This window comes from Lepidochelys kempii, chromosome 3 (genome assembly GCF_965140265.1).
Source record: "Lepidochelys kempii isolate rLepKem1 chromosome 3, rLepKem1.hap2, whole genome shotgun sequence".
NCBI classification, from domain to species: domain Eukaryota; kingdom Metazoa; phylum Chordata; order Testudines; family Cheloniidae; genus Lepidochelys; species Lepidochelys kempii.
Window position 1 is genome coordinate 65,712,927 of NC_133258.1, and position 18,730 is coordinate 65,731,656.

General features: G+C 42.1%; 1 protein-coding gene across 1 annotated transcript in view; it reads right to left on the reverse strand.

The window, feature by feature from the left end:
• Window positions 1-14,689: 14,689 nt before the first annotated feature.
• The window catches only part of TBX18 (T-box transcription factor 18), a 30,608-nt gene continuing 26,567 nt past the window's right edge, over window positions 14,690-18,730 (reverse strand). The window contains exon 8 of the mRNA XM_073336584.1: window positions 14,690-18,593. Within this exon, the coding sequence (XP_073192685.1) occupies window positions 17,869-18,593 (725 nt within the window). The 3' untranslated portion in view covers window positions 14,690-17,868. The remainder of the gene's footprint in view (window positions 18,594-18,730) is intronic.

Genomic DNA, 18,730 nt, shown 5'->3' on the forward strand with positions numbered 1-18,730 from the left:
TTATCTTTGAAAACTCATGGTGATCGGGGGAGGTCCCGGACAACTGGAAAAAGGCTAATGTAGTGCCCATCTTTAAAAAAGGGAAGAAGGACGATCTGGGGAACTACAGGCCAGTCAGCCTCACCTCAGTCCCTGGAAAAATCATGGAGCAGGTCCTCAAGGAATCAATTCTGAAGCACTTAGAGGAGAGGAAAGTGATCAGGAACAGCCAGCATGGATTCACCAAGGGCAAGTCATGCCTGACTAATCTAATTGCCTTCTATGATAAGATAACTGGCTCTGTGGATGAGGGGAAAGCAGTGGACGTGTTATTCCTTGACTTTAACAAAGCTTTTGATACAGTATCCCACAGTATTATTGCCAGCAAGTTAAAGAAAGGCTGGATGAATGGACTATAAGGTGGATAGAAAGCTGGCTAGATTGTCGGGTTCAATGGGTTGTGATCAATGGCTCCATCTCTAGTTGGCAGTTGGTATCAAGTGGAGTGCCCCAAGGGTCAGTCCTGGGGCCGGTTTGTTCAATATCTTCATTAATGATCTGGAGGATGGTGTGGACTGAACCCTCAGCAAGTTTGCAGATGACACTAAACTGGGAGGAGCGGTAGATACGCTGGAGGGTAGGGATAGGATACAGAGGGACCTAGACAAATTGGAGGATTGGGCCAAAAGAAATCTGATGAGGTTCAACAAAGACAAGTGCAGAGTCCTGCACTTAGGACGGAAGAATCCCATGCACTGCTACAGACTAGGGACTGAATGGCTAGGCAGCAGTTCTACAGAAAAGGACCTAGGGGTTACAGTGGACGAGAAGCTGGATATGAGTCAACAGTATGCTCTTGTTGCCAAGAAGGCTAACGGTATTTTGGGCTGTATAAGTAGGGGCATTGCCAGCAGATTGAGGGACATGATCGTTCCCCTCTATTCGACATTGGTGAGGCCTCATCTGGAGTACTGTGTCCAGTTTTGGGCCCCACACTACAAGAAGGATGTGGAAAAATTGGAAAGAGTGCAGCGGAGGGCAACAAAAATGATTAGGGGACTGGAGCACATGACTTATGAGGAGAGGCTGAGGGAACTGGGATTGTTTAGTCTGCGGAAGAGAAGAATGAGGGGGGATTTGATAGCTGCTTTTAACTACCTGAAAGGGGGTTCCAAAGAGGATGGCTCTAGACTGTTCTCAGTGGTAGCAGATGACAGAACAAGGAGTAATGGTCTCAAGTTGCAGTGGGGGAGGTTTAGGTTGGATATTAGGAAAAACTTTTTCACTAGGAGGGTGGTGAAGCACTGGAATGGGTTACCTAGGGAGGTGGTGGAATCTCCTTCCTTTGTGGTTTTTAAGGTCAGGCTTGACAAAGCCCTGGCTGGGATGATTTAATTGGGGATTGGTCCTGCTTTGAGCAGGGGTTTGGATTAGATGACCTCCTGAGGTCCCTTCCAACCCTGGTATTCTATGAATCTATGTCTCTATGATCAACTTGGCTAATATACATTGATGGACCTATCCCCAATGAACTTACCTAATTCTTTTTTTAATCCATTATAGTTTTGGCCTTCACAATCTACCATGGCAACAAGTTCCACAGGTTAATTATGCATTGTGGGAAGAAGTATTTCCTTTTGTTTGCTTTAAATCTGCTGTCTATTAATTTCATCAGGTGACCCCTAGGTCTTGTGATATGTGAAGGGGTAACAACCCTTCCTTATTCACTTTCTCCATACCATGCATGATTGTATAGACCTCTATCATATCTCATACACTCATAGACTTTAAGTCAGAAGGGGCGATCATGATCATCTAGTTTGACCTCCTGCACATTGCAAGCCACAGAACCTCGCCCCCACCACTCCTGTAATCGACCCGTAAGGGCATAGTTGTCTCTTTTCTCAGCTGAGCAGTCCCAGTCTTTTTAACCTCTTCTCATATGGAAGCTGTTCCATACCCCGAATCATTTTTGTTACACAACTCTGCACCTTTCCGAATTCTAATGTATCTTTTTTGGGATGGGGCAACCAGAACTTAACACAGTATTCAAAGTGTGGATGTACGATGGATTTAGATAGAGGCATTATGATATTTTCTGTTTTATTATCTATACCTTTTATAATAATGCCTAACACTGAAAGCTATTTTTGACTGCGATTGCGCAGTGAGTGGATGTTTTCAGGGAATTATCCATGATGACTACACACAGTGGCACTGGAGCAACTTTTATAATGGAGGTGCTGAAAGCCATTGAATAGAACTGTAAACCCTGTATCTGATGGAATCCACTTCAAGCCAGGGGGTGCTGTTTCACCCCCAGCACGCCTAGGTCCATCACCCCTGACTCCAAGATCTCTTTCTTGAGTGGTAACAGCTAATTTAGACTGTATCATTTTGTATGTATATTTGGGATTATTTTTCCAGTGGGCATTACTTTGCATTTGTCAGCATTGAATGTATCTATCATTTTGTTGCCCAGCTTAGTGACAGCCCTTTGTAACTCTTCCTGTTTATTCTGCATCCTCCTTGCATTTGTGTGTAGACATAAGTTGTTGAGCAGAGTCCCCCCCTGTTTCCCCTCTTGTTGCTCCCATGACCCTATTGTAATTTTCCATTCTCCCCACTCCAACATCTAGCCCTCTGTTAAGGTCACTTTTTTTAATACCTACCTGGGGCTTTTGTCACCTGCTCACTTTGAACCTAGTTTAAAGCCCTCCTTACTAGGTTAGTGAGTTGGTATCCAAAGATGCTCTTCCCCTTTTTTGGTCAGGTGGACCCCATCTCTTCCCAGCAGTCCCCCTTTGTGGAACAGCACCCCATGGTCTAAGAAGCCAAACCCTTCCTGTTGATTCATCAACGATGAATTCATCAGGATGAATGTGTCCCTGCCTGGGCCTTTACCCTCAACTGGGAAGTTTGGACCAGGCCACCATCTGTACCCCTAACTCCTTTACTCTTGGTGCCAGAGCCCTGTAGTCATTGCTGATCTCCTAAGAGTCACACCTGGAAGTATCATTAATGTTCACATGGATTAACAGTTTGGGGTAGTGATCAGAGGGATGGATGAGTCTCTGCAACCTTTCTGTAACATTTTGGATTTGGGCACAGGCAGGCAGCAGCCCTCTCAGGACATCAGGTCAGGTCAGCAGACGGATGCCTCAGTCTCCCACAGAAGGGGGACACCGACCCCCCCATCCCATTGTCTCCTCTTGGGTGTATTAGCCATGAGCCTCCCAGCTGTGTGGACAGCTAGCTCCGACCCTTCAGTACTGTGGTCTGCTCCTCGCCTCCTGTTACCAGTACAGCGTACTGTTTCTTGACCTTGATGGACTGGAGACCTAGGAGAGGGGTGGAGCACAGTGTCTTGCCCGAGGTGACCAGCAGCCAGTCTCCTCCCCTGACAGAAGCTGGTTCTCCTTCCTTCCCTGGCGCCACTGTAATCTTCACTAGTCAGCTAGCATCTTCCATCCTGGACATCTCCATGTGCATCTGGCTGGTGAAATCCTCATACTACCAGATTCTATGAAGAAGTAATGGCAGTTTCTAACACACTGGTATAGTTCTCTCCTCTCTGCAAATGCCTGTAGAGACAGGGACATGAACGTTAGATTTGATACAGCCCTTATCTAAAGTCATTCTGCTCTTTACTAAAGGGATTTTGCAATGAAGAGAGTGTTTCTTTTTACCTGTATCAAGAGATTGAATCCCTGAATTAGAATGATGTTTAACATTGCTGTTCTCCTGTTCGTAAAACACAATTTGAAAAGTTTGGTTTTGCCATGCATGAACGGACCTGTTTAAAAGTTAATCTTTTCTGTAGGATGGAAACTGAAGAAGCAGCAACTTACCAGATGTTGCAAAAGACCAGCTTATTCATAGCAGAAAGTCCAGGCCAAATCTTTTGAAAGGATGGGTTTTTTTTTAATATATAGACTTCAAAGAAATGACTTGTGGCATCTGTAACATCTACCAAACAGTGCTAGTTGAAACCAGTGAAGCACAGTCTACAGCAGTACAGTACAAGTCATGCAATTATTGGAGTTTGCAGTCCCACTTTCTGGAACAACATATGGTCTGCAGCAAGAAAGCCAGGATTTTTAAAAGAGCTCCTACAGTGTTTCAAACTTTGAATTTACAGAGGTGTAGGAAAAGAAACAGACTCCATTCAGGCACTTATATTTAAATCCAGGTGTTGTTGTTTTGGTCATTGAAGAGGCCCCTGTTCTGCTCTGACATATGCAGAGGATATTCAAGTAACAGATGATCATGTACAGTCACATAACAAACCCTCCTTCTAATTTACAGTTGAGGAAATGTGGATGTAGTGCTGAGCACAACAGGACTGGAGAGGGAAGTGACACAACAGCAAAAAAAAACAAAAACCACCCAGAAAGTCTCACTTGCCAATATGAGTAAATTGCTTTTATTTTCTTCTCTACCAATAAAGACATAGCACTTTAGTTACAAGTTCCTTTGTCATAGAAACAGAATTGTTGACAACATACTGCGTGGAGGCCGACTGGGGTCTGAGGCTGCACTGGTACAGGGTCCACCCATACAGATCCTGAAGCAAGATTAGGGTTCAACTTACGTTCTTCCCAAGCAGCAAACCAGAAGAGATCAGACATTCCCGCGAAGCAAACACAGCAGAGTTGTGGCAGTATGAGTTATAATATATGTATGTTCATATTACTCATAAGAGCAAGATAGAGTCCCATTTGTCCCAATTTTATTTAAGTTGTTTATCTAGTAAGTCATCCATTTCTCTTATTTTTGTCAACCACATTTTATGGGGGGTATTTGGTTTCACAAGCGCAGGCCCTGCTCTTGCAAACACGTGACTTAACTTAACAGGACTGTTCATGTGAACAAGTGTTTACAGGATCAGGATCATACTGCTGAAATACTTTTATTGGCTGCAGTCTCAAGGATTCTAAGTACATATCTCTTGTACTTGTTTTAGCAAATCATGAGAATTCCTTAATACCACAATAGGAATTCAGGAGATATATCCCTGAAATGACTCTTGAATCTACTGTTTAAACACCCAGTCTTTTATTCAGGATGATCTCAGAAGATTGGACGATTTTGAATAAGTACGAATTGTACAGCATTATGGTAGTCCCAGTAAGATCATCAGGGTTCAATCAACTTCAGGGTTCAGACCCCAAGGCAAGCCAAAACTGTAGGCCTTAACAGAATCTTTATTTAGTCTCTCAGAGGACTGTCCTAACCCTAAAACATCTCTGGTTCTGCAGAGCATGCTGTGGCCAACTCTTGTGATTTTATTATCATCTCATTAAAATAGTCACTCCTGTTTTAGTAACTTCATACCTGTTCTGGCAACATTTTGGAGTGTTAGCTAACTCCCAGTTAAGAAATCAAGACAGTTTCTATCACAGTGGCAGAATGTGATATCTCTCCTCTGCAAATGACTGTAGAGACAGGGACATTAATACTACATTTGATACAGCTGGTATTTAAAATGATTATGCTGTTTACTGAAATGATTTTGCATTACAGTGGGGTTTTTGTTTTTACCTATGTCAATTGTCTCAATTCCTGAATAAGAGTAAGGTTTAACATTGTTGTTCCCCTGTTTTTAAAACACAATCTGAAATGTTTGGCTTTGCAATGTATGAACTGACATGCGGGGATCCATTTACGTTTGATTTTTTGCTATTTAACTGGTGGTAATAAAAGTAGAATCTGCTTATTAGTAGTCATAATGTGTCTTGAAAAAGATTCCTACCTCCAAGCACCATGACTCCCTTCAGATATAAGGAATCTGATTTTCAAAGATGTGTGTGCACTTTTGTGACCATAAAAATGCACATACAACTGCCTGTCTAAGTTGTGTGCACAATTACTGTAAATGCACATGGAGATAGGGTATTTGCTCTTGTGACTGGCCAATTACAGACATAGCAGCTCTCTTGCTTGTGCAGATACCATATGTGTGCAAAAAAACCAAATACCCCCCTCCCACTCAGTAATTATACATGAAGATTAGGTGTGCAGTTGCACACAATATTGAAACTCAGTCTTAAAGGATTGCTTCAACTCCCTTTGAAGTTAGTAGCGCAGTCTCCATTCACTTCAATAAGAAGAGGCTCTTAACCTAGTAAAAAATCCTTATGAGTTTTCATAAGATCTTTAGACAAGATTTCATTCCACTTGCATTTCAAGTATATTTTGACACTACATCCACAGATGAGACTCTGTGTCCAGCTGGGAGAACTGGGAGACCTCCATTCTGCATCCCCAGTTGCTGTCATCCAGTTTAACCAGCTCTGGCTGAACATAGAATTTCAGTACAGATGTAGCTAGATACCAAAATACCCTAATATCCTTCCCAACTATTGCCCAGTCTTAAATTTCACCTTTCAGAGGAAGATCATTGAAAAGTAGGTGACAGGCCAACTCCAACATCTGACATCCTTGGTTTCCCTGCACCCATCCATTCAGGACCAGACAGGGTCATGGCCATGAGTAAACATTGTGGTCAATGACCCTTCATGGCAATGGACAGAGGCCAGAAACCCCTGCTGATTCCGCTCAGTATTCTCATAATTTTGGATACAGAGAATCACAAGAATGTAGGACCTGGCAGAAGTGGCTGGAACTGCATTAGAGTGGCTCTGCTCCATTCTTTCTGATAATTCCCGGAGGTAGTTATGGGCAGCCGTTTCTTCTCCTTGAGAGGTCTCAGCTGTGAAATACCTTACAGCTCAATTATGTTGCCTCATCATTTATATGAAGTCCCTGGAGATTTAATGAAATAGTATGGGCTACACTATCATCAGTAAACTGATTATACTTAGCTGTTTGGCTTCATTTTCACCTGAGCCAGACCCCTTAGTCATGAGGTTTACCCAACATTTACATAAACTGTGATTTGAGTAAAAGGCAGCTGGCTGTAAGTCAACCCAGACTAGATGGAGATGATGCAGATCAGCAAAGATAAATACATGTGGACCTGGCAACCTCAGTAACTCTTTCATCAGCTGAGACCATCTGCCTGACTACTGTCAATATGGTCCACAGTCTTTGAATATTACTACAGTCATTGCTGCTCAGACTGTATCATTAGTCAGAAGGACTTTCTTTCATCTTTGGCCAGCAAAGAATGTATGCCCATTCCTCTCACATCTCAACTTTGTCCTTTAAGGTAGGATCCATGATGGGACTTAGGCATTACAATGCTGAGCATCATGGTGCCTAGAAAACCCAGGAACAACACTGCGATCCACAAAGCTGCATAAGGTACCTAGGCTCACTATACAACAAATGGGAAGAGATAGATGCCTAAGAATGATATCCACAAAAGCCGGTATGTAAGGCAGGGAGTGGCCACGCTGGCCAGTAGGGAGAGATGCCCAGGCGATGGGTGGGTTCAAAGCCCCTCCCCTCTCTCAGAGATAGGTGCCTACATCCAGGCTGCAGGGAGGTGCTTAGCTGTGCTTAGTGGTCCACAAATGGGCACCAGCCACCTGGAGTCCGGGGTTTCTTGCAGAGAATGAGTCAGGCACCTGCCTCATGCCACACAAAGTGGCTGGAGGAGGAGCCCATCTTATAACTTGTGGGGTTCCATCAGTCTCTCCTGTTGAAGCTAACTAATGAAAGCGTGAGTGGAGCAGGGGGACTGGACCCAAGGTCTCCCTCCCAGGTGATGCCCTAACCACTGGGCTACAGATTCATTCTCGCTAGCTTTCTGACTATTTAAATATTCACAGTGGAACAGTCACTGTGCCAGAGACAGAGAGAGTAGAAATGATTTTGTGGGCCAGTGGTTAGAGCACCCCCTTGGGAGGTGGAAGACCCTGGGTCCATTCCCCCTACTTCAACCACTCTTTCATTATTTAGCCACAGCGATAGAGCTCAACAGGAGAGACTGAGGGGCCCCATATCAGAATATTCCATAGCCAATGGTTCGGACACTCACCTAATAGTGGCAGATCCCTCTTCAAATCCCTTCTGTTCATCAGGTGGAGGGATGTGGGGGAATTGAACTTGGGTCTCCCACATCCCACATGAATGTACTAGCCACTGGCTAAAAATTATAAGGTGGGCCCTTCCCCCTCATTTTTGAATGGCCCCGATCCCAAGGCACACCTCCTGGATTGGACCCCACATGCAATTTCGGCAGATGAATGCCTATCTTCCCCTGGTTTGTGGATAGCTCTTGTGTGGGAAATAGGTGCTTGAACACCTAGGGTGAGGCGGCTGTGCATGTGCCCAGTGCAGAAACATAAGCCCGAGGGAAATTTTACTCTGAAAAACTTAAATACGGAATGAGTTTCAGCATCTACAGCATTTGATGGGAGTTTTGTGGTTTGCAGTAATGCCCAAACTGGGACTTTAACATGTAAGACAGGGACTTACACAGCTAAGTTTTGGGTGCCTGAATACTTTTATGGATCCCAATCTTTGCTACCTCTAGACTTGCACAAAGCTGCACTTTGGACTAACTGTGAAGAACACTCAGAATCTTAACAGACCAAAAAGCACCTGGCCACCTGCTTAGTGAGTGAAGCTAGTGGGCGGAACCATATTCCACAACTGGTGTAGAGGGCCTGAGGCTGCTAGTCCAACACAAGCTACTCCAGCCCAGGCTTTGCAGCCCTCTTCCCTAGCCCCAGGAAAATCACTACTCAGAGCTTTCACTATATCTCCTCCATCAGGCTTGAACACACCAGGAGGCAAGCTGTATTCATGTAAAGGGAATATGGAATATAGCAGGATCAGGATCAGCAAGGGAAGTTTTGTTTAGTGTCGATGAAAGTAAAATAGGAAGTTTCCATGGTTTACCACACACACACACGGAGAGATTTTCTTCAATCTTTGAAAATCTTCCCCTTAAGCTATACCCAAATATTGAATAATTTATTAGTAGAAACTGTATAATATCATTGTAGATTCTGAAATCATTTGACTATGTGAAATAGAGACAAACATTTTGTGGAAAAATACACACTACTCGACTGGATTCATTAAACGCTAGTAATTTTAGCTCAGGTTAAAACATCTGAGCCCTTAACTAGAGCAAGGGCAAAGCATAAATCAACAAAGTAAGTTTCTAATAGAATTTGGCCTTGGGAAATTTTTCTACATATTCTTTCTGGATGATGTTATTGTTTTTAGGGAGCTTATCTACTATCTTGCTGGGAACAACTATCTACTTTAATAAAGTGCCTAAAATATCGTAATAAACACACAGCTTATATCAATAGCATCAGATTTCCCCACACAGTATTGGTGTGTGGTTTAATTAGATGAAAGGATTACGGGAGAAGTTTGTGTCATGATGATTTTTTTCAAGGCAAACCATAGATCAAAGTTCATAGCTGCCAAATATACAACTTTCAAAATGAGCTCAAGTGCTGCTATTAATCATGGCTGCTGGGGGATTTGATGACAAAGATTACACTGCTGTAAAGGATACTGCTGTGCATCAGATTCTTGCAACTGTCATCAAATACTTTGTCAACTGTTAACAGGTCGGGAAAGTTGTCCAGCATTTACTGCAGGTGCCTCTGTCACTACGCTGGGTGAGAAAGTCTATGCAACAGTGAATAATAGCTAATAACAACATCCTTGGCAGGGATTCTGAAACTTTTTCATAATGTGGACCATATCTTAGAGAGTGCCTCATGGACTACCGCCCCTCCCATGTGTGACTGTGCAGACCATCTCCCTCGCATTCACAATCATATAATATCTCTGTGGGCAGCTACAGCAATTGCTTACATGGGAATGTAGGATTAGAAATGTATTTGTAGTTTATTTTAATGCAACTTAATGGCAGGAAACCACCAGGTACGCCAGGACCATGTGACCTGCCAGCACTCTCTGACCCATCAACAAGCGCTCCGTGGTGAGTCACCATGAGCCTTTAGACTACACTTTGGGAATTGTTAACTTAGAGACCTGTAAACTGCTGCTGCTCCTGCTTCATAGGGAATGCACGAATAGTGCACTTTAGAAGGGGTGACTGTGCATAGTTTAACCCCCAAAACGGTCTAAAACAAGACATCAGAATTTCTATCTAGCTGTCGGTGGAAAGCAGATGTGAATGACACAATGTGCTACAAGAAATAACGAAAGAGCCAAACCATAACTGCAAATTGGAACACTCATCAGCCACTGGGAGAGTTCAGATCAGGGTCCAGACTTCACAGCTCTGGCCAGCTATAAAAGGAGCTTGTCTGTATAATGGGATGAACCAAACCTCTATACCTTAACACCCTTGAACTGTGGGGAAGTTTGGAGATACATCTGGATGTGACTTTTTCCATTCAGAGCCATCCATTACTAACAATATCTTTAATAGATCTACAAAATAGATTTAAAAAGTGTACTAAATTCTAGATCACTGCAAGTGTTCTGGTGACTAACTTACCAAATAATTGCCATTCATTCTGCAAGCCGCTTCATAAATCAGAGCTCGCTAACGGACCCACTTCTCTTCCTAACACCCCAATTCCTTTTTATAAAAAATAATGTTTTTAAATAATGTTCATGGTAACAGTATAAACATTATAGGTAACATAAAAACATTATAGCACTGATAACATATAGCTTATATTAATAACACCCTCCAAGTTCAGGAGGTGGGGAGGGGGGAACGTGGTCTGGGGAGCAGCCCCTGGGCACGGCTGGCCCCTGGGGTCTATAAAGGCTCATTGGGATTTGCCCCTCAATGAACCAATGTGCGGGGAGCAAGGTGGAAGTTTCGCCTAGGGTGCAAAATATCCTTGCACTGGTCCTGCTTCCTTTTAGTCCTTAGACTTATAGAGGTCAACGGAGACATTTTTCTTCGTGAGAAATGTATTATGCACTGTAATGGGGATAGGGTTTTTTTCCCATTAGGCTAGTGGAAAAGACTGCCTTAAGAACAGAAAAAAAATGCCTTTTTTTAAAAACTTTTCTCCTTAAAAAAAAAAAAGTAGTGAAAATCTCAGAAAAAATCTCTGGAATGAGCTGTGAGCGCAGCATTCGCTGGCTAGTCTGTGGATAGTCTATCCTTATTTCAATGTGAGCTACATTCCGGTTTGAAACCTGCACATGTAAGCTTTTTTAAAAATTTGGCTGTGTAAACTGTGCATAGCATCCACATAAGAAGCACTGCACCCCAATTCTGGTCAAAAGAGTGCGCCTGCTGAATGCAATACAACCATACCTGTCGCACGACGAAAAGCACTTAACGGAAGAAAGGGGCATGATTTTGGTTTACCAGCTGTGGTGCCCCCTAAAAAACAACTGGAAGTCAATGAAGTCAATGACCAAATGCCGGGATTTCACCTCACATGCATAAGCTTAGCCTTGTTCCTATACCACAGCACCCCAGTCAAACAGTCTGTCCAGGAGATAAAGTAAGTTACTGGCAGGAACTCTTTGCTCCTGTTTTATCCCTCTCAACCATCCGTGGTTGTTGCTTATCATTTTGGCTTGTGGGCTCCTCAGAGGGAGGGACCGCGACATATATTTGGACAGTGACTACAAATCATGGGTACCACCACACAAGAAATAATCGCTTTAAAAAAATGTGTACGCTAGGGTCCTTTGGCCCTGTTTGCCTGCCTGCCCCCATTCTTCCAGCAGCTTCCTGCTGCAGAAGTGACACCCGGGTGCCCGCGTTAAAGCCGACGCATCATTTCTAACCGGCAAAGAAAGTCAGCTCGGGAAAAACTCACCTGGGTTCAGCAGCCCCTGGAGCTTTTTGTGTGCATTCTAGTGGACTGTAGGGTGGCCCCCATTTCGCAGATATTGGCTACTTAATGGCTGTAATCCCTTTGTGTGGTAGATATTGCCTCCCCTCCACAGAAATTCAAAATGAAGTACAAATAGACTAAGGCCAGCATTTTTCAAGTGTCCAGTGTATACAGTGAAGCACTGAAGTGCTTCATTTTAGGTACTCAACTTTGAAAATCCCCAGAGATGGGATTCAACCTGGATAAATTTTTCAAAAGTGAGTAAATGACTTAAGGGTGGAAGTCACAACGGTATTTAGAAACTTAATGCCCATCCAACACCTACCCTTAGGAGCCTAAATCTGATTTTATCAAGTGACTTAGCACCTAGGAGGCTAAATTTCATTTAAAGATAATGGAACTTCAGGTCCAGGTCCAAAAAAAAAAAAAAAACGATTTAGGCTCCTAACTTCCACTGATTTCAGTAGCAAGGCAAGGTAATATCTTTGGAGCTCTTTCTGTTGGTGAGAGAGACAAGCATTCAAGCTTACACAGAGCTCCTCTTCAAGTCTGTGTAAGCTTGAAAGCTTGTCTCTCTGACCCAGAGGAGTTGGTCCAATAAAAGATATTACCTCACCTACCTTGTCTCTAATATCTTGGGACCAACACGGCTAGAGCAAAACAGCATACATTGATTTCAATGGAAGTTAGGAGCCTGAATATTTTTGTGGAACTGGGACTTACGCACTTTTCAAAAGATTACTCCTTGTTTAGGCCCCTAAACTACAAGACCACTCTTTGTAGCCAAAGGTCATGCTAGCTGTTCAGAGCAGTAGCTGGCTCAGCTGCAGGCTATTAGCTGATAGGAAGCTTATTTCAGCATCATCTGTAGTAGCCTGGGAAGTTCTGACCCCAACAGCTGTGAACTTGATCTGATGTCTTCCCAAATCTCAAAGGACTGATGGATGGGAGGGAGCTGTGACTAACCTTTGATCAGTGACAAGCTTTCAACCTGAGTTTACATGTTACCACACTATCTTTACAAGGGAAGAGCTAGAAACTTATTTTTATACTAAGGCCTAGAGTCTTCTCCCTCAGCTCAAGAGAGCACTGGCTTCACTTTCAGCATGGCTTGAAGACATCCCCCATCTAGACCTAAATCTTCTTGCAAGGAAATGGCACGTTAGGAGAATTTAAGTTTTCAGTTGATCCAGGGTCCACAGGACCATTCTATCCTAGCTCTTTTTAAAGGCACTTCTGTACCTAAGTGTGAACAAAAGCTGACCACATAAGATTTTATTCTGGCTGGTTAATGGGTTTTCCTTCTCATTTGTTTAATAACACTGGTAAAAAGTATTTAAACCAAGCTGTGGCGATTTTATTCACCAGTCACTCAATGACAGCCTCAATGAACACTTGTTAAAAGAGTATGTCATCTCTTTGGAATGATAATGTTTTGAATTACTTGCATTAGCTGATTAATGTGCCTGAAAACAAAGCAGGACATGTATGTTGATCTAGCACTGAACAGATTAAATAAATTACCATATAGTCAACTTTGTGACACATATATAGACAAATATTGTACCTGAGCCTTCATGTGAATAAATTCAGAGCCCAGCTGGCAAGCTAATACATTTTGTCAATGAAGTTTAAAATGCTGTCTAAAAAAGTAGCAATTCTCTCAATTACACTTAATTGAAATCCACACTTGGACTTTAAACTAAACCTAAATAATTATGTTATAAAAGTTTGAGGGAATATTCAGAAGAGCACAGTGACAAATTCTTTTTATGTTTAAGTTGCTACATAAATTAGTAAAGAAAGTTACTCTGCAGCATTTAAAAAAACCACCACACTCCTACAATATAAGGAGCAATTAGGTCCACTATATTTACATGAAAACTTTAATATGGTTATGAAATCTCAAGGCTCCTTCTAGTGATGAAAAGCATTTCCACTGATGAACTGCTCAAAGTATATCTTTACTGGAACTACCTCCAGTATCATGAGATTAGAGCTACTCCTTCCTCCTCCGAGTTGATAAATTCTAAAACATGGGGACTGGTTCTGCAGTTCTTATAGAGGAAATATTTTTACTATAATCATTACTTGTTTTCCATCCATGTATGGCCAGATCTGGTCCACTTATGACTGAATTCTTCAGGCCTGATTCTGTTTCATCTTGTATCTTGTGAAGTCATTTGCAACAGTGCCCAAGTGTGTGTAAAACATCACAATTTTGATTTGGTAGCATTTTGTATCCACTTTGCATTGATTACCCATGTGGTACAAAAATGGCACCACCATGCACAAAAGTATTTTCAGATGTGTTTGTTTGCATGCCTGTTGATTAGCAGCATGGTACAACCATTTGATTATGTTCATTCTTAAAGACTTTGAAATCAACGTATTTTGGCATTTAGAATATGCAAAGCAAACATTGTGGCCAAAGTGAGAGCATGAAGAGAAATTCTGCAGGGTACTAAAGCTCTCACTGAAGCACTTGGTAGCAGGCAAGTGTTAATTTCCTAGATTTGGTTGATAAAGAGAGGCTGAGGTCATCCCATCACCACATCTTTTGGAATCCGTTCAGGTATGTCGCATTAACAGGGGTCTGTCACTAGCTAGTCAGCCTTGCAAGCCACTCATTCTTGTGTTCCAAAATAAAAACCTCACTGTTCTGCCATCGCTATTAGAATCTTTATGTGCTCAACATTTGTCATGGCCTTCACCTTCACATGACAAGGGGGCTCTCCAGCAGCTAGTTAAATTTAAACACACACGAAATCTCTGCTAGTTGAATGCTCCCAAACTTGTATAAGTCTGTGCACCCTATGGTAAGTGCCTTTGTTTTTGTTGAAGTTGTGGACAACCCCCAACCCTTAAGTTTCCAAATCTAATAAAAATTTTTAGATACACACTTTAATATAATTTCTGTGACATTTTCATAAAATACAGATATATAATTATAGATATAATGCATATATAGCATTTACTATATTGATAAAAAGCTAGTCTTTGGTATGACACACCAATAACTATTTACAATATGAACTGAAGTTTAAGGAAGAAATGTTTCAAGCAATATTGTGAGATTATAAGATTAAAAATAACTTGAAGAAAAAGCAACCAGTAAATGGTACTGAAAAATTCTCAAATTACAATGCAAATACTATCTCCACACATTTGCACGCATGCTCACGCACTTACACACTACACTGCAATGCAAATATTATCTCTGCTCACACACACACACTCCTGCAGTCCTTATACAGACATTTCCCCAAGTAAGGGCTTGCAGGATTTCACACACCAGCCCCTCCTCCCCACAACCCCATTAAGATGGCACACACTGTATGGAGAATTCTCCCGCTTATCCCTTCCAAACATAAAGTACAGAGAGCATTACAGCCACTTAAAGCTTTGCATAATGGCAGGCTTTCAAATCTTTTGTTAGGATAGGGATTGCCGACACAAGTATCTTGAAAATTAAATTGTCATAGCTCCATTGACTTGGCACTTGTTGAAGATCTGGCCCTTGCCAAATGTAATTTAAAGGCATTTTACAAAGCGGTATTTCCTTATTTAGTATGAACTTTAAAGACAAAGCATGGACGGGAAGTAGAAAAAAGAACACATTGTACTGCTGGTACTCTTCATTAGGGGATCTGTCTGAAAGGACACAGATGAGTTGAATTCCAAAGCTAAAGATGGGCTGACACCAACCTCCACAATCTATCTAAGGTACTTACATGCCCCCCCCCATTACTGTAGTATCTGAGTGCCTCACAGTCTTTAATGTATTTCTCCTCACAACACGCCTGTGAGGTAGGAAAGTGCTATTATCCCATTTTACAGATGGGAAACTGTGGCACAGAGAGGCTAAGGGCTGGATTTTGAAAGGTATTTAGGTGCCTAATGGGATTTTCAGAAGCACCTGTAGGTGCAAGATGCTTTTGAAAATCCCACTAGGCACCTAAATACCTTTCAAAGTCTGGCCCTAAGTGACTTGCCCACTGTTACACAGAATGTCTGTAGCTAAGGAAGACCTTGAACTCAGGACTCCTCACTCCCAGGCAAACATCCTACGCCTCTCTGATGTTGGGGGGAGGAGGCGGAAGGGAGAGATTGTTTTTCCTCCCCTTACCCCACATCCCCGATGAAAACATATTAGCTATAATGGGTATTTCTTAAAATGTAAGCAGCTAAGTTATTGTTTGCTACAAAACAGACAGTGGCCCTGAGAAATGCAATGAACTACTTTTGTTGAAATCTAAAACCATACTACTAAGGGCTTTGTTTTCATTTGCACTATGTCACTGTACACTGCTCTGGCTATAAAAAGTCTTTACATTACCTTTGCACTCGTTTTAAGTTGTCTTTATACTACCCAAGTGGTAGCATAGGAGGCTTAGTGTAAAAAGAATGAGGCCTCCAATCTTTAAAGATTAAAATCTTTTACATAATTGGTAAGATCTAAAATCTGACAGGTGTAGATCAGAATACATCTCCAAACGTGCAGCTGAGCGACCATATTGATCGCAAATAGGATGCACTGGTGTAACTAAGGGCAGAAGTTTGCCAGTAATCTTCCTTTTGTGGCATAAAAGTACCTCATTTCACTGTGAACCATGGGAAGCTTGCTAGGAATTGGTTTAGATCTCTGTACAAACGCTCTCCGGGTTACACAAGACCTGACTTACGCAAATCTGCACTTAGGGAAAAAGTTCCATAAGCTAGAAATAGGAGTTTTTGGTTTTGGGTTTTTTTTTTGCATAATGGTCGGGTATACATTTCCGATCTCCGTAAAATTCGAGTTACACAAGGTGTTCTGGAACGGAACAATTGCGTAAATTGGGGAGCATCTGTACTTACTGACCAGCTAAAAGCAACTAAAGGAAGTGAACTGTTTAAACTCCATGGAGAAGAGTGAGAAACAAAGCAGTAGTGACAGAAAAGAACAAGAAAGAAACCAAGTGGAACCAAGACTCCCACTGGGATGGAAATAATAGGCTGTAGGTGCCATACTTAAAACCTTAAGCACAGTACTATGGAAGTTGTCTATAGCCATCCTAATCCAAATTCCTCCTGGTTACATGGGCATCTTCTCCCACTGCGTTCTACTCCCCATATATCTGAGGGAAGAATTTTGGTCACCTGTTTAACTTGGGCCTAAGTACCAGCACAGACAACTCGTTTGTTAGGATTCTAGGGCGGGCAGTAAATTTGCCCACAAGAAGGGTAAAATTGATAATGGAATTTCTCAGCCTGTTAACTTAACTCAATGGGCAACATTTTAAAAGACTTAAACCTGCATTTTCTTTTTAAACAATCAAAGAATATTCTATTCTCCAGCAAAACAATTTAAAATTGAAAATTTCAATAGAAAACATTTATGGAAAAAGTGTATCAAGTCTTTCCCCTTGACAAAAATGAATCTCCCCAAAAATTCGCTCTGCACAGAGGAATAAGACAAGTTGATCTTTCCACTGCTTGTTTTAAATTACTCTTATCACCACAATTTGGATTTGCACTATGTTTTTTCAATGATGTGACAACATCAGGTGAATCTGGACTAACACTGAAATATCCTAATAAGAATGCCATGTCACTGACAGGCTAGAAACAGCATAGCATGAGAAGGAATGCTATTCTTTCCATTTACTTTGTAGATAATCCATAGCTATCCCCCTATTTTAGACTGGACTCTGCATGTTTAACACTTGAAGTCCAAATAACTATTGTATCTCTTATAACAGAGAAGAACATTGTACTATGTGTTTGCTGCATCAGCTCAGCACTGGATGAACACTGCAGGGAAATTTGCTAGTTCTGCAGAAAATGTGTTTTGTTTGTATTGTCTAATTCAGACCCAAGTGTCATTTCACTCTTTAAAGGGGTAAGAAAGGGGGAGGGCGAAAGGGGAGGAAGTCCTGCTTAATTTGTTGCATATGTTCCAATGTGTAATACAACTAAGTGTACTATCCCAGAAAACTAAATGGACTGTGCCACAACAAACTCCACAGAACTCAAACCAGAAAACAATCTGGCCACAAGCAAGTCAAACGATTCAGCGAAACTTCCTCTCATATTATATATACATTTTACAAGCTACATTGTGTCCTTTCGTATTCCAAGAGAAGTACATCGTAGATACCAAACATACTGTACTTTTCCTTAAGAAGCTTCATCAAACCATATGTGCAGACACTTGAGATGATGACAGTGTTAAGCTTCCTAGGGTCCTAGAGTCAAAGAAATTCTGCTGCCCCCCACTGCTAAGTAAGTGAACTCCTTCCACAGGGGGTAACATCTGCCGATCAGTCATGGTTCCACTTGGTGAGGACCCCAAGAAACTTCCTTGGGAAGAAACAATTTTCTCAGGACTGGCAGCCAGTTTGGGGGATGTGGAAAAGTTATATCCATACAAAGCACAGGGACTGTGTAGTCTAAACGTATTGTAAGAGCCTTGGTGGGTTTGATTAGTGGTGAAGGCATTGCTTGATGGGGATGGCATGATGTACTGAAGCTGTGGAGACATCCCTGATATCTGCATAGATAAACCGGTTTGTGGGCAGCTGAATGCATCACCGTCATTGCCCGTCATGGACATGTTCACAGTTGTGCTACTTGACACACCCACATAAGAGGGAGTCCTTGGGGGTGCAAAGGTCTCACTGGTTTGGTTTGTGAGCCTGTTGTAGGTTTCAGCAAGAGAAGTGCTGTATCTGTTAAGGGTTAAGCCTGAGCGGGCACAAGCCGTATAGTCAGCTGGAGCAAGGCTACAGAGCTGGCTAGTGTTGGGACCCAGGTGGAAGGCAGGAGAAGAGCAAGGGGACCCAGGTAAGAGGTGAGGGTGGGTAGATGGAACTCCATTGCCAGGTCCCTGGAGTAAAGTAGAGGAGCCCGCATTTCCTGGAAGAGAATTTTAAAACATAAATAGCATACCGAAAAGGTTAACATCTTAGACGGTGTTTGATCATCAATTAAAACCTGCACTCTCCTGGTACTAAATGCGATCAGTTTGGTACAAAGATTTTTGATAAATGTTA